We start from the raw sequence: 24,626 nt of genomic DNA, 5'->3' as shown, positions 1-24,626 counted from the left end.
TTTTCTTTTTATCTTGTTAATTTGATAGACCAAAAATGATCTCTCCTTTTAGTTTTTCTTTTCTCTGGTACTGTACTTTAGTAGAATTAAAATTGATGTTGTTGAAATGGTCTTCTTGATAATTTTAAAAATTATTTTTTTAAGCAGGATGAATTAGAGTAGAGAGTATCATAACAATTGGATTTGTGTGGACGTGGCTTAGGGATTGGTAAAGTAATGTTGATTCTGGGAAATTGTGGGGAGTTAGAGGGGTCAGAAAAAAGTAAAATACTGGGGATCTGAAGTATCAAAAGAATTGGTAGTTTGGTACAGACCTGTGGGAAATTTGATAAGCTAGCCAAGAAGAGCTAAATATTCGAGCAGTTTCTAAATAAAAACAATCACTAGATACACAGAGTTTTATTTTAAAAAGGGAGATTAATGGATGTCAAATTGTGATTTTGCTTTTATTAACTTGCATCTTTATCTTGTAGTGTAAACCAGAGTACAAGGTTCCTGGATTATATGTAATTGACTCAATTGTACGACAGTCTCGTCATCAGTTTGGAACTGATAAAGATGTTTTTGGGCCAAGATTCTCTAAAAACATAACCGCCACATTCCAATATTTATATCTTTGTCCATCTGAAGATAAGGTATAGTTAATAATTTTTAAATTAAAACTTGTATTCTTATTTCCATCTTTAAGCCTATTTAAATGTATATTTGAAAGAGAATTATATGATGATGTTTGTGAACTTGAAACAAAGCCCAGCGTTTTCTGTTGTGAACATCTCATCTTTGTGTATTTTCTTGTGAAGTCCTTCAGGAATGATGTACTGTTGAAAAAGGAGCTTTAAATAAGACATTGTTGGAAAGACTTACTTGTAATTGAGTGATAAATTCTGCCATAGAGAAAGGCAGTACTTGTATTGTTGCTTATTTCAGAAGGAGGGGACCAATAATTGATGGCTTTCCCCACCATTTTGAGAGGCTGGAGCATAAATGTTATTCATTAACAATCAGACTACAGTATTTATTTCCTCATATTTATAGCTGATTTTATTATGTACTATATAAAGGTAGAAAAACATTAAAGACATAATAATTGAACTCCCAATAGGTGGGAGAAACACACTGCTAAATCTACTCTGAAGAATGAAGAATAAAGGCATTTACAGGAAACAGTGTATAAATTTGAATGTTGTGGATTCTGTATTTATATTCTTGGAGGAGTGTTCTTGTGGGAAAAAATATACAAAAGATAATTTCTTGATTAGGACATAAGGATTATTCCCATGAATAACACGTCTTCTCTGTATCTTCTTCATATATACTGGTCTGTAAAGCAACTTACCTATCCGTTATAGACCAGTTTCTTAAATATTTTAACTGTTAAAATCATCCTGAAGAAATTCTTCTTCACTTCATTTACTTTTGTTAAGATGCTGTTTTTGTCAGTGATGGTATTTCTTTGTAATCATAAATATAATGAAAACTTGAAATAACAATTTTTTATTCTATTTGTTTTGATTAGGTTGTATTTCTTTTCTGTTTCCTCCCCTTTGTTTCCCCCTTTCTTTGTTTTTTACTCCAGTTTATACTACTGAAGAAAGGCTGATTTAGAACAGTTTAACAGGTTGTAATTCTAAAAATAAATTTATTTTTTCTGTTTATGAAGTGGACTTAGCATGGAAATACTAGCTTAGTGATTTATTTCTTTTTTAGTTAAAGGTATAATACATTATTTATGCAAATATTAATTGTATATTCATGTTTTGTTGCATATAACAGAGCAAAATAGTTCGTGTACTGAACCTTTGGCAAAAAAATGGAGTATTCAAAATTGAAATTATCCAGCCTCTTTTGGACATGGCTGCAGGAACCAGTAATGCTGCCCCAGTAGCAGAAAATGTTACGAATAATGAAGGTATGGCCAAGTATATCTGTGTACTTAGAGAATGGTATAACTTTGTACATGAGAAAATTTGGAGTCTTTTTATATTGGTAGAATTTTTCCATAAGAAGGAAATTTGAATTTATATCTTGGAAGGTATGGGTTTCTTTCCACAGTTCTTATTTCTAATAAAAATATGCTCTTTCATGTATTTGCTATAGTATCTTTATTTCTCCTATATGTTAAACTGAATGGAATATTACTTTAATAAAAAAGCTTAATGGAGTTTAAAAAGGAAAATTGGGAGATTAAAGTTTTCATAGATCTTAATGACCTTTTCTTATTTAGGTTCACCTCCACCTCCAGTTAAAGTTTCTTCTGAACCTCCCCAAGCCACTACAAACTCTGTACCAACTGTACCACAGTTGCCTAGCTCTGATGCTTTTGCTGCTGTGGCCCAGCTCTTTCAGACGACTCAAGGTCAACAGGTAAACTACCTATCTAAAGATTAATAAATTCCTTGCAGTTATGTGTACAATTGTCAGTTTTTATTTTCCATTTCTAACAAGCACATTTAAGGGAGGAAATATTTCTACTTTTCACCTAGAAAAACCTTCGCTAGGAAGGTAATGGCATTGGGATAACAGAGGAAATATGGGGGAAGTGAGAAATAAGGGAACCGCACACTGAGCAGTAGTAATACCCCTGTGAAGAGAAGTTCAGAACTGCTGACTGGTTGGTATCGCTGCTCATGGTTCTAGCCTTTCAGATTAACTTCAAAATTATTTGGATTGGAGATGATTTTTACATTATTCTAGAAAACATTTCTTTACCTTTGGAAAAGCTAAAAGACCATTTCTCTTTTTGACTGTCATTTTCTGGGGTGTCAGCTTACATTTTTAACCTTAAATGACACACATTGTATCCCTGATATTTACAAGAGACTTAACCTTTACTAAAAGATGTATTCTTGGGCAGCCCAGGTGGCTCAGCAGTTTAGCACTGCACTCAGCCCAGGGCGTGATTCTGGAGTTCCATGTCGTGATTCTGGAGTCCCACGTCGGGCCCTCTGCGTGGAGCCTGCTTCTCCCTCTGCCTGTGCCTGTGCCTGTGCCTCTGCCTGTGTGTGTGTGTGTGTGTGTGTGTGTGTGTCTCATGAATAAGTAAGTAAAATCTTTAAAAAAAAAATCTTTTTCCAGTTTACTTTGTGCCTGTGCTATTTTGAGTCACCTTTAAGATTTTTTTTTCCTAGTAAATCAACCTTTGATACAATGATTATACTTTGTTATGTTGCTTATCAGTTTTCCCATTCTTTAAGCTTCAGCAGATCCTTCAGACTTTTCAACAGCCTCCAAAACCACAGTCTCCGGCCATTGACAATGCTGTGATGGCTCAGGTCCAGGCTATCACAGCTCAGTTAAAGACAGCTCCTGCACAGCCACCTGAACAAAAAGCTGCTTTCCCCCCACCTGAGCAAAAAACTGCATTTGACAAGGTAGGCTTCTTATATAACCCACCTTAACTGTTTATACCACTCAACCTGGATTGTGGAAGTACTTCTCTATGTTCTGGGTTTTCATTTTGTTGTTTTGTGGTTTAAAAGATTTTCCCCCTTGACAACAAAACATTGGATTATTTTTCTTAGTTATAAATGTAATATATACTCATTGCAAAAAATGTTCAATGCATAGGAAGTAGAAAAGTAAACAGGAGAGCTTTCACCATTAACCCCCAGACTTGGAGATGACTACTCTAAGTTTTTGCTGTATATCTCTTCTGGATTTACTTCCTGTTGATGTATTTCTTTTGGTCATAATATATGTGTAATATATAAATACATATACACAGTCTTTAACTTGCTTGTTTTGATCTTAATCTTCTTGTCTCTGTTGTCATTAAGGTTAATAGTTCTATATTTTCACTGAGTGCTTATTATGAGGAGTATTCCATTACATGTACACAGCACACAGTTTAGCCATTCCCCTACTGACATTTAAGTTGCTTTTTGCTCTTAGAACTTACTTACAATATGTATAAATTGTTTTGTTGGTTCAGTGTCTTCCAACTGGGTTGTTGGGCCCTAGGCATGTTTAAGGAGCTGCAACTAAGGATACAGATGTGCTGGATTTGCAGAGCTTCTTGTAGAAATGTTAACCCAGACCACTGTGTCTTAGCTGTTTTATGTCTTGTCTGTTAATTGGGCTTATGACTATATAAAATCTCATTTCATTTTATCAGTCTCACTGCCAAAACCACAAAAGTTCAAAAACCCTAGAACTGTTAATCTTTTAGCTTTATCATCTCTAAAATGTTTTATTCTTTCCAGATTTTAAGATAAAATTTTATTACTGATAGTCCAAATTAAGAACCCATTTGGTAAATACTGGTTGTCATTATATCTTGGTGATTGCTGAACAACTACTGATTAAAAGAAGTTTGGATAAAATTTCAAGTAGATAAGGAATAATACTTACAAGAAAAAAACATAATACAGGAAGTTCTAAAGTAAAAAGAGAAGCAATTATCTGCTTGGAACAGATTTGTGTATGTTCTTTCAGAGTTTAGGAAAACTCTTCCCACCAGTATTTTTTTATTTTGGTAGTTTTTTATTTTTGTTTTCTTGTGTTTATCTCTTCATTCCATCTGGAACCTATTTTAGAACTACGGGTTCAGTATAGTTGAGTCTTTTTTTTTTTTTTTTCTTTTTAAGATTTTACTTACTTATTCATGAGAGACACATAGAGAGGCAGAGACATAGACAGAGGGAGAAGCAGGCCCCATGCAGAGGGAGCCTGATGTGGGACTCGATCCCGGGACTCCAGGGTCATGCCCTGAGCCAAAGGCAGACACTCAACCACTAACCACTTGAGGCACCCAGGCGTCCCAAGATAGTTGAATCTTGAACTTTTTGGAAATAGCCACTTCTCCCTCACTTTTTGTCATTAAATTTTAAATTCTCATTTGTTTCTGTTTGTGAAATTTGGACTGTTGAGTCCCACTAATATATATTTTCTGCATCTTAACAATTTAAATACTTGAGGCTTATATACGTGTTTTATATTTCTTTTTCAAGTTTATCACACACACTGCTTCCATTTCAGACTCTATGGCATATGTATTTAGTCTGTGTTCTCCAGGGGAAAAAACTCATTACACACACACTAGAGGGAAAGGGGAGAGAGAGAGATTGATTTCTAAGGAATTATTTGATGTAGTTGTGGAGGCTGGCAGATTGAAATTTGTAGGGCAGAAGGCAGGCTGGAAATTTAGGTAAGAGTTAACGTTGCAGTTTTGAGTCTGAATTCTACAGGGCAAGGTTTCTTTGTTGCTGAGTAGTTGAGGTCCACCCAAATTATGGAGGGCGTTTCTTTATTCAAATAAATGTCACATTTTTAAAAGACCTTCACAGGAACATCTACATGGATATTTGACCAAACAGCTAGGCGCTGTAAGGTAGCCAAATTGATACAATTAACCATTACAACATATTTTTCAAGATGAACTTTAGCATAAATTTTAATATTTATAGATTAATTTAAGAAGTACCAAGAGCTTATCTCTATTAAAATCTTTTTTCAAAAAAATAAATAAAATCTTTTTTCATACAAGTGTTATGCGTTGATTGCATCATTTATTCCCAGAGTATTTAGTCATTTTTCATGTTCATTTTTTTAATCTTTTAAATGGTCATGATATTAAACACTTAGTTTTCTAGTTGATGTTCTCAGATTTCTGGAAAGCTACTAAATATGACTTTTCCTCTTCAATATCTATGCCTGTTTCTTTTTCTTAATGTACTGAGGACTAGGACTTCCAAAAATGTTGAATAACAACCAAAAATGTTGAATAACAATAATGCTGATGGAATCCTTTCGTTGTTGTTTTTAATTTGAATTGTAATTCCTCTATTTTATACCTCAAGTGGGTTGGTTGGTCAGTTTTTGTCAGTTAGGTGAAATTTAGAAAAGTAAATTCTTTGCTTTACCTGTGAGTAAAAGGTCTGTTTTAAGCTAGTAGAACAGCTTGATTGGGAACAATTCATTTAGGCTGCTTCCTAGATGTTCACTTTCCTAAAAAGTAAAAAAATGTCTTTTTAGATCTCAGTTTAATTTTGTAATTGCTTCAAATCATTTTCCAAAGCAATAGGTAGAAATCCAAAAACTTTAAAGAACATATCCATAGATGATAAATGTCAAAGACCAGAGGTTTTGCTTTTTTTAGACAATCTAAATCTGAGCTTTAATTTTGACTCCTGTCACTGACTCTGTCTTGACGCTGAGTTACTTATATATTCAGTGTACAGCACTGTAAAGTAGTGATGGTAATGCCTACACTTAACTGTTGCTGTGAGGGCTAGATATGCCAGTGTATGTAAAACAACAAGGTGTCTGCCTGGGTCATAATTAGATCGCTCAGTTATAATAACTTAATGACATGACCTAGAATTACAAAGAAAGAAAGTGTTGTCCAAGAAGGAGACTTCTTTCTTTCTTTCTTTCTTTCTTTCTTTCTTTCTTTCTTTCTTTCTTTCTTTCTTTCTTTCTTTCTGAGACTTTCCTTTCTAATTTAGGAATCTGTTGTCTAGTAAAGTAGAACCATAATTTCTAGACAGAACAACGTAAGTTTAGGAATTTGAAGTTGAAAAAATCTATGGCCAGAATGGGCACAGCTTGAGGGAAAAGACTGCTTGTTGAATGCCAGGGACTGAGAGTTTTGAAGTAGTGTCCACATCCTAGTTCCTACCATTTGCTGACTTTGCAGCTCTACTAATGTTTCTTAATCACCTGGTCCTTAGATTCCTTGTCTGTAAAAAGAAGAAACTATATCTAAACTTTGTCTATGTTGCAGGCTTGTGTGATGAAATACCATATGTAGGTATTTAAACACAGTAGGTAGTAATAGAAGTAGTAGTAGGTGTTTGTGGTGTTCCCTTCCTCCCTTTCTGAACAGAGGTCATCTTATTTTTAAATGACTCTTCTTCCAGACACGTGATCTTGTGAAGTGCTGGGGTTTCCTCCCTCCCTCCCTCTCTCTCTCTCCTCCTTGTTTCTGGTAATCTGACATGAGCTGTGAAGTCCTAAGGAAGAAACTAGTGCCCAGGTAGTAATATTTTCATGTCCCTGTCTATGCCATTCTTTTTTTTTTTTTTTTTTTTTGGGTCCTCTCAGTATGTTTTTGAGCAACCAGCATACAGACATTTTTCTTTAGGCATTTATAGTGATTAATTAGATAAGATGGTCTTGGTACATTTTACAGTTAACTGAAAATGTATACCCATTTTCATACATGCAAATCTTTTTCAGATGGCATTTATGTGGCAGTGGTTTGTCTGTGAACCAAGATCCTAAGGGGCGAGTGGGAACGTGAGATGGTATATGACAGTGTGCTGGATCACAGATCTTAGGAAATATCGTTGTTTTTATCAGTCTTGTGTAGTGTATCCGAATCCCAATTTTTAAATCTTTTTTTTTTTTTTTTTTTTTAAGATTTGAGATTATGGGGGTTGGGCAGAGAAAGATGCAGACTTTTCACAGAGCGGGGAGCCCAACACAGGGCTCAATCCCAGGACCCCAGGATCATGACCTTAGCTGAAAAGGCAGACACCTAACTGACTGAGCCACCCAGGGATGTCCCCCCCGCATACCAGTTTTAAAATGGAATATTGGTATACCTATTCCAGAAGCTACTTGATAGATTTGATTATGATGATGAACCAGAAGCTGTGGAAGAATCAAAGAAGGAAGATGCCGCCGCCGCCGCCGCCGCCGCCGCCGCCGCCACCACCGCCACCACCACCGCCACACCTCCTGTGGCAGTTGCTCCTCCAGCGCCCACCGCCACCGCGCCCACCACCACACCTGCCGCTTCCCCTCCACAGGCACCCTTGTAAGTTTCTTTCCTGCACTCCTCGGTGGGTACAGAGTTTGGGAATCATTATAAGGTATAACACAAGTGCATTTGACCCTTGCACAGCATGGTGGTTAGTTAGGTGTGCCAGCCTGCCCAGAGTTGAAAACCCACATCATAACTTTTGGCTCCCCAAAACATAGCCTACTGTTCACCAGAGGCCGAACCTGTACGCAGCTTGTATATGTATTAACATACTGTGTTCCAATAAAGTAAGCTAGGAAAAAAAAATGTTAAGACAATAATAGAGGATAAAATATGTTTATAATACTGTACTATATCCAAAAAAATGTGTGTAAGTGGACTCACATAGTCATTGTTTTTTAAAATTATGATACGGGTCTTCACTTGAATGGGGAGGAGATCCTACCAGATTTATAGTTAAAAATGGCTTTTATTTTGGAAACAATGGTGAATGTATAAATGAGTGTAGGCAAGCACATGATTCAGTAAGATACTGATTATTAATGACTCCTGAGCAACACATTCTTAATGTCTCTAGTATAAAAATGTGGCTTAGAATCTTATGTGTTTTTGAATGGATAAAAAGATTGCTCATCTTTTTTTAGTGGGTTTCCTGGAGATGGCATGCAGCAGCCAGCATATACACAACATCAAAATATGGATCAGTTTCAGCCTCGAATTATGGCAATACAGCAGGATCCAGTGCACCATCAGGTATACACATTTTTCTTGCCGCTGAGTTTTAAAGTGAAAATCTATTCATTAGAGCATATGGATTGCACTTCACAGACCATTATATTTAGCTGTGTGTTTGGCTAAGTATTACTGCAGCTGCAATCAAAGCTGTTGAGTATATAATTGATTTGAGTTTTTTTTTAAAGCTTTAATTAAAACAAGCATACTAAATATTACATGCTTGTAATTTAATAATAGGTGTTTTTGTTAAAATCATTTAGAGAGAGATTATAGTTCTGTTTCAGGGACCTGGCTTGCTTAATGGTGTAGCTCTTTCCCTTGTGTTGAGCCTTTTTTGGTGTAAATGTTGAGATGCTGTAGAGGGTTTTTAGTTCTCAGCATTCAGGAATATGGTTTGTGAAATCTGCAGTGAAAGGAACAAAGTACTCTGGAAAACCTCAAGTTAGTAAGGGTTTGTTTTTTTGGGTTTATTTCAGCAAATCCTCTATTTAGAATTTCCTAAACTTGACTACACAGCTAAATTATAGAGGTATAGGGATCCACTACTGTAGTCAAATCTAAAGAATCTGTATTAAAATTCTGTAGATTCTGTTTTATAACCAGCCTTGGGAAATAACTACTTCATAGTCTTGGTTTAGAAAGAGTTCTTAGGGGATCCCTGGGTGGCGCAGCGGTTTGGCGCTTGCCTTTGGCCCAGGGCGCGATCCTGGAGACCCAGGATCGAATCCCACGTCAGGCTCCCGGTGCATGGAACCTGCTTCTCCCTCTGCCTATGTCTCTGCCTCTCTCTCTCTATCTCTCTGTGACTATCATAAATAAATTAAAAAAAAAAAAAGAAAGAGTTCTTAGAAATCTCTTCAGAGCATATTCATTTTCTTATGTGTATTATGTTTGGTCCATTCTGTAATTTGCTAACAGGAAGTTAATACTGTGATTTTAATGACTTATTGATGAATGAAGTTTGGGAAGTCTTTTATAAGCTTGTTTAAAATATGTTTAACAGTTACTGAAAGCTTATAAATAAATTAGAAGGAATACTTTGTGACAATAATTAGACTTTTTAAAAGATTTTATTTATTTGCAAGAATGAGAGAGCATGAGCAGCGGAGGGGAGGGACTTGGGGGTTGGGTTGGGGGGAGAGAAGCAGGCTCTCATTGAGCAGGGAGCTCAACATAGGGCTGACACAGGGCTTGATTCCAGGACCCTGAAATCATGACCTGAGCCGAAGGCAGACGCTTGACTGACTGAGTCACCCAGGGGCCCCTGTAATTATACTTTTAATATTGTTGGTATTGGAATGGCACATGCAGAAATGTGTTATGTTGTGGTTTATTATTAGGGTATTCTAAACCCTAAAAGTAGGCATGTTAATTGAAACTCCCCTTGGAATTTTTAAAAAGTATGAACCTGTACATCAATGCCACTCTACCTCCCAAAAGGCCTTTGAAGTTGAAGGGAGACAGTTTGCAATGCAGTACCTCTCTGACCTTTAAAGTTTAGTCTGTCACATTGTTCCTCATGTAAATGAAATTGTCTTTAAATATATAAAGTCAAGCCTGTGTATTCATAATTAAAAAAAAAAAGTTATAGGATTTTTAGCCTGTGTACTTAGATATGTAACAGTTCTTCAAATATATATTATACCTATGGAAATGGTTAATCATTGGGTGTCACTACATAGTGATCAATTTTATTGATCAATTTTATTGATCAAATTTATTGAAGATATTTTAGTTTTATATCAAGTAACTAAGGATTTTTCGTAATTATTTTTGGTAGCTGTTATTTAAAATCTACTCACACACTTTCTTGAAAAACAAAAGGTTCCACTTCCTCCTAATGGACAGATGCCAGGATTTGGCCTTCTTCCTACACCTCCATTTCCTCCCATGGCTCAGTCTGTGATTCCTCCAACTCCACCCGTGCAGCAGCCTTTCCAAGCTTCTTTCCAGGCACAAAATGAACCACTTACACAGAAGGCACATCAGGTAAAACTTTATTCTCAAATTGATTTTCCTTGATTTAATGTACAGATTCCTGCCTGTTTGATTGTGATCCTCATTTTTAAATGTGAAGAAAGTTCGTTCATTGGGCCACGTATTCACCCTCTCTGTGCCTGAAGCATCTGAAAAGTGGTCGTATTAATAACACCCATTTCCATAGGATTCTGTGAGGACTGAGATAGAGTATAGAATGTTTAACCAATGCCTGGTTCACCACTGTAATCAATGGTTTAGTAACATTGTATGTAACTTCTATGAGTTTCTAGAAGTCAAGAAGTGTTTCTTCTAATTTTGTGAACCATATAAAAATTTTTTCCCTCACTGATGGGGGGCAGTCATTATTAAAGTAGTAATGTGGTGTCAAGCAAGTAGAAAAAAACTGTCAAGGCAAGAGATTTGTAATTTAGCTTTTTTTAGATTTTGTTGTCATCTTGCCTCTCTAATTTCCAGTTTTCTCATTTAATGATGTGTGGTTGTTTTTTTTGTTTTGTTTTGTTTTTTTAAAGGAAATGGAAGTAGAACAGCCTTGTATTCAAGAGGTTAAGCGGCACATGTCTGATAACAGAAAGTCAAGATCTAGGTCAGCATCCAGGTAATTGATAAAAAAATGTTTTTCCAATCCTGTATGTTTTAGGAGACATTAAAATGAAAATGGATTATTTTTAGATACACAGTGTTAATAACATTTGATATATTTGTATGCCTGTATGTGTAGAGTGGGAGTAGAAGTAGTTCTGTAAAAAACTAAGGTCAGTCATCTTACCCATGCTTTTCCCCTTGAGTTGCTCCAATGCCTGCATGCGTGTATACTTAAAATGATAGAAACTATGTATTCAAAGTTGCTTTACAAGCTTATCAGCCAACAAAAGTGAAAAGGTAATTAGTAATACTATAATCATAACATTTTTAATTGTTGCAGAAAAGAAGTTAACTGAAAAGATAGATACCAATAAGCAATTTTTCTCAATGATGACAGTTAGCTTTTTAAACTCCCAAGTACATAATTAACCGTAGTGCGGAGTTATCAAAGATGAGAGACACTTAAAAGTTAGCAACCTCATTTAAAATACATGCATGCTTTTTAACTTACAACATATAAAATTTTTTTAACAAATTCTCCACTATTGAATTATTACATATTCAAACATTAAACTACGTAGTTAACATTTTTTCTTTCTCAGATTAATACCTGCTTACATTTTCAGTTTTTTCTCTATGTTCTATCCATTCTCCACCTCATGAAAATGTTAGGTCACCAAAAAGAAGGCGATCTCGATCTGGCTCTAGATCTCGAAGGTCCCGTCATCGACGTTCTCGATCTCGGTCCAGAGATAGACGCCGGCATTCTCCTAGATCTCGGTCCCAAGAAAGGCGAGATAGAGAAAAAGAAAGAGAACGCCGACAAAAAGGGCTTCCTCAAATCAAACCAGAAACTGCGAGTGGTAAATTAACCTTTACATTCAAACTTGAATTCTTTTTTTCATGTCCTGGGTTTAAAATGTTTTATAACTGTTAGTAAAATAAAGCTTTATTAAAAAAATAATAATAAAGCTTTATTGTCTCTTGTTTGTGCTTTGGTGTACACCCTTGAATTTGCTTTGATGGTTAAGCTAGATGTAAGGCAGTAATAAGGAGTGAACCAAACAGTGGTAAGGAATAAAGTAATGTCTTGAATTTAATGTATGAAATGGAAAGCAATTAACTAGTTCTCCTATACATAATGGAGAAATTTTATTTTTTTCCAGATGAACTTTTATAAAGATTTAGCTTACAGAATATATTAGCTTGCATTATCTCCTGAATCTCATCATGTATTTAAAATTTAATAAGGTATGTTATATTATTGAGATTTACTAGTTATTATTGAAGTAGTTGTTATAGTTATTATTGAAATTTTAATCTGTAATGCAAGTAGAGCATATATAAAGCCTCTGATTCCAGGAGGCTTATTACCTAGGACACAGCATAAGAGAAAAACCATTCAGGTGTGCTTGGTAGTCTGTAAGGGACAGGGGTATTAGTGGAGGAAAGTGTGGGCTGGTTGTTGATTGAGAGAGTTGGGATTAGGTCTTCTGCTGCTCACTTGCCAACGGTGACCTTGGGCAGATTATTGCATCTCTGGCCCGAGTTTTCATAGAGGAAGTCTTTAGATCTGTCCACAAATGAGCCAGATTTTTTCAACTCTTACGTTGTTAACTATCCTATTCCATTTATGGAAGTACTACCACAGTTCTGTTTTGTTTTTCATTCATGAGAGAAAGAGAGAGGCAGAGACACAGGCAGAGGGAGAAGCAGGCTCCATGCAGGGAGCCCGATGTGGGACTTGATACTGGGACTCCAGGATCATGCCCTGGGCTGAAGGCAGGTGCTAAACCACTGAGCCACCCAGGCGTTCCCCACAGTTTTTTAGAATGTTTTTAGTTGTATATAGGATTTACCACTTAACCTTATAGTATTATGTGACTTGTGCATTTTTTTTTCTACAGTGGTTTTCTTTTTATTGTACAAAGTTACAGTGCTTATTACCGAATATGTATATATTTGTGATTATAATTTTATTTTAAGTTTGTAGCACTACACTCTGGGTGGGACAGCTGGACAAAAGGACTACTCAACAGGATGTTGCCAGTCTCTTAGAAGAGTTTGGTCCAATTGAATCAATTAATGTGAGTGTTTATTAAATTATGTAATGACAGTGGACAGGTGTGATTAATGTCATTTTATGAAATTAAGGAGTTGAGACCCAAGCTACATTTGCACAGCTTTGTAGAAGATGTGGCTAGTGTAGGTGTTGAGTCCATATTTAGAATTCTCTATTTAACCACATTTCTTAGGTAACCAAGTTTAATTTGAAACCCTTTTCTAGAAAACTATATTAACAAAGCTTGGAGAACTGTAAGTTTATTAAAAACTGGCAGTTGAGACCAAACTTGAATTGCCAGTTTAGGATACGTTAACTTCGGATTATAGAACCTGTCTTGTTGTGGGGTGGGGAGGAGGGGGTGGCAGGAGAGTGGGGGTTGTTGGAACTGGTTATTATTTATTCTATTGCTCTTTGGTTTTGTTATATTTTATAATATTAAAATGTTTTGGAGCAGATGATTCCTCCCAGAGGTTGTGCCTATATTGTTATGGTTCATAGGCAAGATGCTTATCGTGCCCTGCAGAAACTGAGCCGAGGAAACTATAAAGTGAACCAGAAATCCATAAAGGTACAGTTTTATACCTTGTAATGCATTTTTTAAAAATTTTAACACATAATATTGCTTGGCTTTCTAAAAACTAATTTTGGACACTGAGGTATTTCCTATGTATCTTTTTTAAAGAGGTTATCTCCTAAATGTTAACATTTTAAATGTTAGGTTCTTGTGGAATTTCATTTTTTAACAAAAAATGCAGATAGGTTCATCAAGGTATTTTTAATTGTGTTTTAATATAATGTCTTTTTTTTTTTTAAGATTTTATTTATTTATTCATGAGTGACACAGAGAGAGAGGCAGAGACACAGGCAGAGGGAGAAGCAGACTCCATGCAGGCAGCCTGATGTGGGATTCGATCCCGGGTCTCCAGGATCACACCCTGGGCTGCAGGTGGCATTAAACTGCTGCACCACTGGGGCTGCCCAATATAATGTCTTTTAGTAAAGTATTTTGTCATTCAAGATTTCTTGGATTTTATACGTCTTTTGAAAATTTTTTAAAGTTTTATTTAAGTAATCTCTATGCCTAACGTGGGGCTTTTAAGTCATGACCCGGAGATTGAGAGTCACATGCTCTTCCAGTTGAGTAAAGTTTGCGATCTCATTCTTAGAATAAACTATTTAAAATACTCAATGGGATAGAGAAAAAGATACAGGTACATGGATATTCTTCCATTAGGGGCCAGAGTCTGCATTTCCTCAGTGTCATAACACTCTGCTCTACCCTTTGATTGCACCGCAAAAGGATTTTTGTCTGATCTTATATAAATTCTAAGCTACCCAAGACTTTGGGAAGTGGTCCCCAGTATGCTGGGCTGTGCAGGGAACTTCATTTGGCCTCTTCCTGATAACATTATTTTCCTTTTCTCTAAGTTTTATTTTGGCTAATTGAGAAGTGAGTGATTGGAGGAGTGGATAAGGGGGTAATGCTGGTTAAATTCGCACAAAGTAGGAGAAAAGGTCAACCAGTTTCCTCACGTCAAAGTGAAATCCAGGGATAGTGAGGCCAGATTGCTTTGCTCTTTTGGTCAGGTCTGAGTGATTAGAAATGTGAGGAACAGTTAACTCTCAAAACTGATGTTCTCCTTTCCTTTCTTTTTATATTTAACTATTGGTGCTGTAGATTGCCTGGGCTTTGAACAAAGGAATAAAGGCAGATTATAAGCAGTATTGGGATGTAGAACTGGGTGTTACTTATATTCCATGGGACAAAGTCAAGCCTGAAGAACTGGAGAGTTTTTGTGAAGGAGGGATGTTGGACAGTGATACACTTAATCCAGGTAAAGCAGTATTTAATTTCTCTTAAGATTCATCTATTTTCTTGATTGTACATATGAAAAATGTACTTCACAATAGGAAGTGATTTTTGAGATTTCTCAAGTAACCACTATGTGCCAGTCTCTCCATTAAAAACTGAGGAAACAATGGTAAATAAGACAGATACAGTCTTTGCCCTTAATACAACTTCTATTTAGTGTGATAAATTCAGACATAAATAATACTAATTGGGTTAATCATTATAGTATAAATAGATCTTAAGTAGGATTTTTCACTGTGAAAACCTCTAATGGATCAAATGAGTCAAACTGAACATTACTGGTATTGTGTTTTAATTCAGTGCTTCATAGTAATTTCTTTGAAAGCCTTTAAATGTTTAGAGAAGCAGTCGAGAGTAAATATGTATAGTTACTTGTGGCCTGAATATTAAAAATGCCAAATTGACAAACAGTAGGATTATAGTGGGGAAAACAGCAGGTGTGGGCATGACCTGGAGATCGATAGAGAGGTGGACAAGGAGGAGTGCAGGGTGATATGGCAAAAGAGAGTAAGTGATTAAAGGAGTTTCAAGCAAGTGGAGTTGGTTCAAGAGCCAGAAGGTAGTGGAACAATGCTGGGCCATTCCCATACCTTGACCTCTTTCCGCATGGTGCATGATGCTTTCACTTAAGGGTAGGGTAAGGTTTCTGTTCAGGCATAGATATCAAGACTCTCCTGTGTGTCAAGCTTTGTGATCAGAGTAAAAAGAACCTTACTCCTCCCTCCTGGAATTTTTAATCCAGACAGTACACTATTGTGGTTAAGACCATAGATTCAAGCCAGATAAGTATATGTTGAGTCCTGCTTCTGCCACTTATTGGTATGTGACCTTGTTTTCCTTGATTTCCAAATTGTTTTCCTCATATATAAAATGGGAGTAATAATGGAACCTACTTATAGATGGTTAGGAGAATTCACTGAATTAATACATATATATTAATACTTAGGCAAAAGAACACCTACCAATTGTGTGACAGGCATAATTGGCATTCTTTTGCTTGTTATTGTTCATTCGTTTAAATAATTAATATTTGTAAGCATAGGAATTTTTTTTTTAAGATTTTATTTATTTATTCATGAGAGACAGAGAGAGGCAGGCAGAGGGAGAAGCAGGCTTCATGCAGGAAGCCTGATGTAGGAGTCGATCCCAGGTCTCTAGGATCATGCCCTGGGCTGGAGGCGGTGCTAAACTGCTAAGCCACCTGGGCTGCCCCGTAGGTATTTCTTTAATAATAATCATGCTGATTTAAATCAGGATTTAAAAAATAATTTCTAGATTTAAAATATAAACTGAAAATGGTAAATTTGTATTGTTAAATTTCTTTAACTCTCATAGATTGGAAAGGAATTCCCAAGAAGCATGAAAATGAAGTTGCTCAAAATGGAGGGGCAGAAACCTCACATACAGAACCAGTATCACCCATACCTAAACCTTTACCAGTGCCTGTCCCTCCTATTCCTGTTCCTGCACCTATAACAGTGCCACCTCCACAGGTAAGAATATTTGGAGCACTATTTATTTAAACTTGTGTCTGAAAGATAAACCTTTCTGAAACTTAGATGTATGTCTAGATTAATGTTCAAAGACATGAGTACATAAATGTGCATATTAGTTCATATTTTAGTGTGTTGAACTTAACTGTTTATAAACTCAACATATTTTTTCATAAACAATAAAATCAAAATAAATTCATATTGCCTTACATCTATCTAGATTATTCATTGTGTTTCAGACTTGAGGTGAAAACCTAATAGCATTTTTTATATTCGTCTTCCTCTTGTTTTCTTTTATTGGATCTCTATATTCTTTGGGGACTTTTATGTTCTGAGGAAACTTGAAAAGTATTTATCCCAGTAAGCCCCTGTTTTGAGGGGAAAAGAGGTGTTTTTTGAGAATTTCTTAATTTTCAATTTGTGGTGCTATCATGAAATTTTTTAATAATAAATGGCCATTTAACATGAAGGTATATTTTTAAACCTCTGCTATCTGGTCAGTGTGTTACTTCAGAGGAGAGAATCTGGATTCTGACAGAACATAGTTTGAATCCCAGCTCCACTGTTCATTTTCTACATTTGCTCCAAAGGTGACTTTGGGCAAGTCACCTAATCTAAGTTTTAATTTCCTATCTATAAATGCACAGAATCCCTTTTCTTTCTTGGCTTTGGCTCTGGTGTTCCTAGGTCACAGCTGTTATGGGGATTAAATGAGATAACGTATGTTAAATACTCAGCATGTTTCCTGTACCTTTTTTCACTTTTTTCAGATTAAATCTGAATCAGATAAATCTGAGCTATCACAAAAGTGGGTTGCCTTGCCCCTTGATTTTCCCTGTGTAAGGAGAAAATTCTATGCTTTGATACATTAGTTGTCATATTTTATAAACTGATTTCCTACATTGGCAATTTTTTTTTTTTTTTTTGGCAAATTCTTTAATTGATCTTTTGGACATGCCCATCCAGCAGAGGCTCTAAATAAGATTCAATGTATAGCATCACTCATTTAAAGAAATCTGACTAATGCATTAAATTTGATTCTCTCTCTCTCTCTCTCTCTCTCTCTCTCTTTCTCTCTTTTTTTTTAAATACTAGCAACATTTTTTGGGTGTTTAAGTGACAGGCACTAGTACTTAACATGTATTATCTCTTTAATCCAAATAACATACCTCAGGGTCACAAAGCTAGTTAAAAGGGGAGAAGGTAGAGAATCTGTGATCTTAAGCACTAAATTGCCAGGTAGCTTTTAGAGTTGCATTTCTCACACTTACCTTGACCATGGAACTTTTTTTTTTCATGGATTTTTTAACATACCATATTCTCAGAACACCAGTAGATGCTCATGAGATAAAACGTGAATTTGCTGTCATAGAGTAGTGAACAAAAATTTGAATTCTGTCATTTATAGTGGGCACTAATTACCATCTGTTATTATATAAATGTATTCACACAATAAGCACAATTTTAGAAATAACTTTTTTAACAAGATCTTTTCTTCATCTCCATTTACCATATGGATGGGAACATGTCTTCATTATTTTTTCTTTGTCTTCAGGTCCCACCACATCAGCCTGGTCCTCCTGTAGTTGGTGCTCTTCAGCCGCCCACTTTCACACCTCCTTTGGGCATTCCCCCTCCTGGTTTTGGCCCTGGTGTTCCTCCTCCACCACCTCCTCCACCATTTTTGCGCCCAGGATTTAATCCGATGCATTTGCCACCAGGTACACTGAGTTAAGACGACGTTTTTTTAGGGCCCAAAATAAGGTACACATCATAAATTGACTTTTTTCTCGTTCTAGGTTTTCTTCCTCCTGGACCCCCACCTCCTATAACTCCACCAGTATCCATTCCTCCTCCTCACACTCCACCAATAAGCATCCCAAACTGTAAGCATGTTTTTCCTTTGTGTTCACTCGTCCTCTTGGAGTTGGGAGTAGGAGGGAGAATGGACCAATATAGGGTGTATAGTATGGCAAAAGAATGTTGACTGGGGAGATAATTATTCAGCTTCACATGTTGATGTAATTATATTCCTTAGCTACTATCGCTGGTATAAATGAAGACACTACAAAAGACTTATCTATTGGAAATCCCATTCCAACAGTGGTGTCTGGGGCTAGAGGAAACGCCGAGTCTGGTGACAGTGTGAAAATGTATGGCTCTGCTGTGCCACCTGCTGCACCCACGAATCTGCCCACCCCTCCTGTAACCCAGCCTGTTTCACTTCTTGGTAAGTTAATTTTTTTATCATTAGTTTTTTTTCCCCCCACCCAAGTTAGGTTTTTTTTTTTTTTTTTTTTTTTAATGCTATCATTGGTAAAATGTTCTGTGAGACTGATATTTTTCTTTGAGGAAGATCTTCCTCTTAAATATGTGCACTTGGTCTTTACCAAGAGTAGCCCAAGAGACAACCTCAAAGATGAAATCATGTTTGTTTGTCCTGAAGAAAAGTGTGGATTTGTACATCTTAATTTGGTATAGGAAAGTGATGAATCTCTGAGAAGGAATTGGTTACGAAGTCCGTGATTGATATAACCCCAGACATCCAGCTTTTTAAGAGATAGCACTTATTTGACAACTTAGAATTTTTTCCTGTCTGGACCAATTTTTATAAAACCCTGGGCTGTGGCAGCATTCTCTGTTGGCTAGCAAAGAAATTCTTTGATACATTGTAATAATATGGCTTTATTGTCTGAGTGACAGTTGTACAGTCTGAGGCAATGCTTTCTCACCCCTCAATTTTCTCTTGCTAGCTTATCTGTTGTACTCTTTACCCACAGTTTTACTATGATCAAGGGAAGTATGATTTAGATTGTTTACATCTTTAAGAGGCTTTACCCTTGCTTGCTTGAATTATAAATGGTTATTTCATATACTTGTTATGGTGACCATCTTTTAAATAAATTACTGTATTTTGAAGTGGTTTTGCCAAGTATAATTAACACCTGATTCCCCTAATGGATAGTTAATTCATCCCCCGTATTATAACATTCTAGTCCTGTGAGCCCATTTTATCTTTCAGAGGTATATGTATGTGCACATGTGTGCTTTCATAATCTTAGATTTTTTTTTTAAGGTGAGAAAGAGCACATTAGTTGCCTCTGAGATGTAGGACTATGGAACATTAGTTTGTGATGCAGGACTTTCACTTTTGTCTATACCTTTCAGTGCTGTTGGAAATTTTTACTTTGTGCATATACTACGTTTATAATAAAAATCAATTTGTTTTCAAATAGCATGCTGTCTTCTGCCCTCTCTAAGACTGAGCTTAGTCTGATAATAAACTTGCTTTTTATTTCCCTTAGTACACAGACTGGGTAATGGTAAAAGAGGATTTGGGATTAAAATTTGTCACCAGTAATGTGGCAGTAGTCCTCATAATGATAAGTAGTTTGTTTAATGAGGAAGTTGCTTAAGAGGTCTACACCATAATGAAAATGTAGTAGAAGGAACATTGTTCTAGGAGCCAGGAAACCTTAAAGTCTTTGGATCTGTTTTGTTAGCATTTTGTTTTTCATATTTGTAATAAGATGATTGCATAGTAATCACAGAATCTGAGTTGGATAGTATTTTCTGATAGCCCCTTTCCTCCACCTCACACTGACACTGATTGTGAATTATCTTTGTGATGAAATTTCCTAGTCTAGCATCCATGGATATTAGGTCACCTGAAACTCCTTACAAAATGGCATGCATTTGTGGTTTTTTTCTGGTGTTAGTAAATTTACTGAATGAAAGCTTTCTTCATCCTCAAGAGTTTAATAACCACTACTTTCAAATAACCTTGAAGAATAAGTAGCCTGCCTCTAATTTTTAACATTTAGGTCTTGAAGACTCTGCTCTTTACTTCTTATCACTACTGAGATGCATAATTTAAACTCTGCATCCAACATGTGAAACAAAATAAAACACAGATCAAAAGTTGGTGACCTCGAAAAACAAACTTAGGAAGTTAAGCATTGCTAGAAAAATAATTATATTTCTTAGCATCTGTCATTATCTGACATCCCTCTTTTATGTCTTTATTGCCTTCTCTCTCCCAAATACGTACTAGAATAGAATTTTCATGAGAGAGGGACATTTCTTACTTAAGTAAACGGATAGATGGATGGTTTTCAGTGCAGGGCTGTTATACTTTACTTCTGATGATGATCTTTGTCTATAACTTTCAAAATAAAATTTAGAAATTAAAGGCTGTCCTAAGTCTGGAAAGATCAAAATGTGACATAAAATGAAAACTGTTTTGTTAAAATAAGTACTTTTAACTAAAATAACAGTTTAGTTCCAGTCATGAGAAAGAAAACCTTTCATTTTCCTTCAATTAGAAATCTTGAATATCCCATAAATTTTTAGCTTTAGAGAAAGGAGACTTTTTAATGTGTGTGCAAATAAAGGAAGATTTATCCAAAAGAGGAATCACAGTTCCAGCATTTTGATTAAAAAATGCAGTAATCACATGTAATACTGCAGCACTGAGGATTACTAATTAGGTTGGGATATTGTTGATATGTTAACCAAGTAATAGAATATTAGAATTCTAAGATGCTTTCAACTTTTCTTCTTGGTGCTCTAATGTTTTCTCTTATGATAATAAAAAGAAATGCTATGCTGTACCAGAAAACTTTAAGCCTAGAAGATGATATGAAACTCCAGTTTCTTAATCTGTTTAAAAAAAAAAAAAGAAAAATGGCACACCAGGGTGTTGTGATTCTGTGGGCTTATGTATATAAAATGACTGATGTGGGCCTTTGGTGATGGTGGGTGCTTATTACAGGTAAGGAGTGTCTTGGGCCATATTTGAAATATCTAAACAAGAAGATCTATACTTTGTAATTCTCATTATAGTACTTTAGCTATGATTCATTTTAAACTGTTCTATTTGTTGGCAAAGGAAGCAAACTTTTTAGGGGAAAAAATGTATCTTGACATAGTTGCCTCCTATATTTTCATGGTAGATTAGACCAAGTCAGAAATTCACACATATTCAAGTTCTATCACTTGGCTTAATGAGGAAGTACATGTTAGTCATAATGGTATTTCTTTGAAATAGCATAATATCTGTATTCTCACTCATGATACTCAGTTTTCTTTCAAGGAAAGATGAACCTATCCTTGGGACTTAACTGAGTTCTTGGATCTTAATTTCTGAAACATGGCAAGAATGTTTTTAAAGTAGCAGGGGCCAAACAACTGTTCATCAGATCTCCCAAAATTCAGTAGTAAGGGATGAGCACTGGGTGTTATGCTATATGTTGGCAAATTGAACTCCCAATAAAAAAATTTTTAATTCAGTAGTAAGGCCTGATGATATGGAGAAAAGGCAATGCAGTTCTGCAAGGATTGGCTTAAAGAATTTTGTGAATGATCAGATGTTAAGTGTGGTTAGTTTGGAAGTGATGATTACCTGTTTATGGAATTGGGCTGAGCTACCACCACACTACCAAATTTGTAGAGAACTAAACCTCCGTCTTATAGAGATCCTGATTATTTTAGTAACTGGTAGTCTGAAAATATGAAGTTATATAATGCACGGTAATACTTCATTATCACTTAATTTTTGAAGAAATCCATTCTTAAATCCATTCTTAGTGCCACACACTCCAAAACAGGATAGTGGTGGTTTCATAAAAGCTATTGGTAACAGTTGTTGATCATTTAGGAGAGAAGGAATATTAATGATAATAGCAACTCAGTTTATTCTCTTTACTGTATAAGTGTATGTGTTTACTTTTCAAAAACTTGTATAACATGTATCTCTAATATGTATAGTATATTTTTATTAAAAAGCTCATTGTAAATGTGAAATTTGGGTTACTTTGGTGTTGCAGACAATAAAAAAAATACACAAAAAAATGTTTGTTTGTGTTACATATCTCTGTGTTACCAGTATATCCAAAATAATCTTTTCAAGGAAAAATTTTGCTAACTTGGACTCCTTCCTTTTGTGGAAAATTAAAGCCTTTTCTCTTGTCAGATACATCTATTCATTAATTGTTAACATGCAGAGTCTCCCTAGTTTTGTCACATTGCTATAGATGATGGTGAAATTTATAAATAAGAATTGGGTATTTTTAAGATTGCTTCCTACTTACTGATAATTTTGGTTACCAAAGATCAAATGCAGAAGTCACAGATTGGTGGCCTCCAGACTGAATTGCTAGACAGTGGTATGATGCCCTTCAGACTTGGTTTCGACACATCCCTGCATGAACTCAATAAGCATTTGAGTTAATGTTCCCAAATTTGGACACTTCAAGAAATTATGTGTACAGAATTGGTTTGTGAGTTATTGTATTCTTAAATGGGTGTGTTTGCTTTCATGCAATAGTTATCCTTAAAACTTCTTACAGGATAAATAGTTTTACCATCACATTCAGTAATTAGTTTAAAATTGGTATTTGATTTGTGGTGATTTCACTTAGCTTGGATTTCTCTGCCCAGAATTTTTATTTTTTTATAGTTAGTGTTTTTTAACATTTAAATTAGAACATTAGAGCACCAATCTAGTATACATAACATTCAAAGAAAACTGGAAGAAAATTCTAGAAAGTAGTTTTTTTAATGATAATACTTAATTTTTAATAGAACTTTTTACATTTTAATATTTTTTCTTATTGTGAATTTTGCTGTAATGTTTGGTTTTAAGTTATAAGCTGGAGGGAGCTAGTAGGTATTTGATTTATTTATTTTGACAACAAAATCCTGTTGTCTTTATCCTATAAAGTGTTCTCTGTAGGCTTTAAAATATTTGAGTTGGTACTCTTAAGTATTAAATTGGTAATTATTCCACTAATGTTACATAGTAGAATGTTTCCCACATACTCACCATACTCACCACAGTACCTTCAATTTAGTATAGAACATTGTTCAGTAGATAATTAACACAACAAATACTTGCCTTGGATATGAATTGATGGATGAATACACTGTATTTTCTCAGAAGGTGAAGTACTTCAAATGAAACACATAGGGAAGATCTTGTACAGAAACTTGAAGCTGCTTATCACATTGTCTCCATGTCCCTCCGTGCTTCCTAGGCTATAGAATTCCAGCCTAAAGAGTCTCTTAAATTTAAATCTCTGACATACATCACTCTGGGCTTGAGGAAGGTGGGAGGGGCAGACACTCCGGGCTGTAGATCAATTTTGGTAGACAAAGATGTTGCTGTGAAGAATTTCAGGTAAGATTTTTTTTTTCCAGCTAACATTGAAAGTAGAATTTCCTAGGGAAAAATCTCATTCAGTGATAGGTTAGCCATTTATTTCAGACTTCTTCACTCTAATAGTGCTACTTTTAATTAAGTCAGAGCTGTTATGCTTTGCCAGTTAAAGTAAAATAGCAATTTGTATACAAATTCTAAAAAGCAACTATACATGAACTGTAGGAAATAGACCAGACAGCCTGTTGTACATTACTTTGCAAAAAGCCAAGGAGTCATTTTAAAATAATCTGTGTCTGATTTCTCTTTATTTAAAATTCTGGTTTTCATATACTGGATTTTATGAAAACCTGATGTACTCCTGTGCTAAAAACAGATCCAACTCTCGGGTATACCTGCACTATTAAAAATTCAAATTTCTCTTAAAATCTCTTGTTAACATTCTAGTCACGATTTTTTGTTTTTGTTTTTGGTATAATCTTAATGTATAATACTAAAATGTGCTTTCTCATTCTTTGAAAACTAGCTCCTTACTCTTTTGTTCTCCCCAGCTCCCAACATACTACCTGTTAAGAGAATTGTCTGGGAGTCTTTTCAAAATAGTTATACTCTAAATGTTACTAAATAGTAAATCTAGGCAAAGGAAAGACATGTATGGATTATACTATTATTTCCATTTTCTGAAGGTCTGGGATGAAAAGACAGTGATTTTTAAAAATTACGTGTATGCATACCAAGGGATTTCAGGATATCAGTAGGAGAGAGAAGAGTGGTTGATAATTTTTTTTTCCTTGTGTGGGAAAATTTCATTTTAGGTTCATGCAAATACCACAGTGACATTCATTTTATTGGGATCAGATCAAAAAGGTGGAACTGCAACTAAGAACAGAAAAGGAGGTTGTGAAAGAAAATTCCAGCCTTTCTCAAAATAAATTTCAGATCTTTGTAAGTTAACAGCAGAAAGACGCTCCGCATCCTGGGGGAGAGACCTGGACCTTATAGCCTCTGCT

The 24,626-nt window shown here is 35.4% G+C and overlaps 1 protein-coding gene across 3 annotated transcripts in view; it reads left to right on the top strand.

The window, feature by feature from the left end:
* The window catches only part of SCAF4 (SR-related CTD associated factor 4), a 60,454-nt gene that overhangs the window by 24,386 nt on the left and 11,442 nt on the right, over positions 1-24,626 (top strand). For 2 of the 3 annotated variants that reach the window (XM_055313389.1, XM_055313390.1), the window contains exons 4-19: positions 474-635; positions 1,774-1,909; positions 2,225-2,364; positions 3,195-3,371; positions 7,557-7,762; positions 8,353-8,461; positions 10,268-10,432; positions 10,954-11,039; positions 11,699-11,889; positions 13,013-13,113; positions 13,546-13,659; positions 14,770-14,926; positions 16,300-16,457; positions 18,013-18,178; positions 18,257-18,343; positions 18,496-18,687. In XM_055313389.1, coding sequence (XP_055169364.1) covers positions 474-635; positions 1,774-1,909; positions 2,225-2,364; positions 3,195-3,371; positions 7,557-7,762; positions 8,353-8,461; positions 10,268-10,432; positions 10,954-11,039; positions 11,699-11,889; positions 13,013-13,113; positions 13,546-13,659; positions 14,770-14,926; positions 16,300-16,457; positions 18,013-18,178; positions 18,257-18,343; positions 18,496-18,687 — 2,347 coding nt within the window. The remainder of the gene's footprint in view (positions 1-473; positions 636-1,773; positions 1,910-2,224; positions 2,365-3,194; positions 3,372-7,556; positions 7,763-8,352; positions 8,462-10,267; positions 10,433-10,953; positions 11,040-11,698; positions 11,890-13,012; positions 13,114-13,545; positions 13,660-14,769; positions 14,927-16,299; positions 16,458-18,012; positions 18,179-18,256; positions 18,344-18,495; positions 18,688-24,626) is intronic. The other variant, XM_055313391.1, reaches the window with a different exon arrangement.

This window comes from Nyctereutes procyonoides, unplaced genomic scaffold (assembly GCF_905146905.1).
Source record: "Nyctereutes procyonoides isolate TBG_1078 unplaced genomic scaffold, NYPRO_anot_genome, whole genome shotgun sequence".
Classification (NCBI taxonomy): Eukaryota; Metazoa; Chordata; class Mammalia; order Carnivora; family Canidae; genus Nyctereutes; species Nyctereutes procyonoides.
The sequence above is the reverse complement of the archived record's forward strand: the minus strand, read 5'-3'. Positions and strand labels throughout refer to the sequence as shown.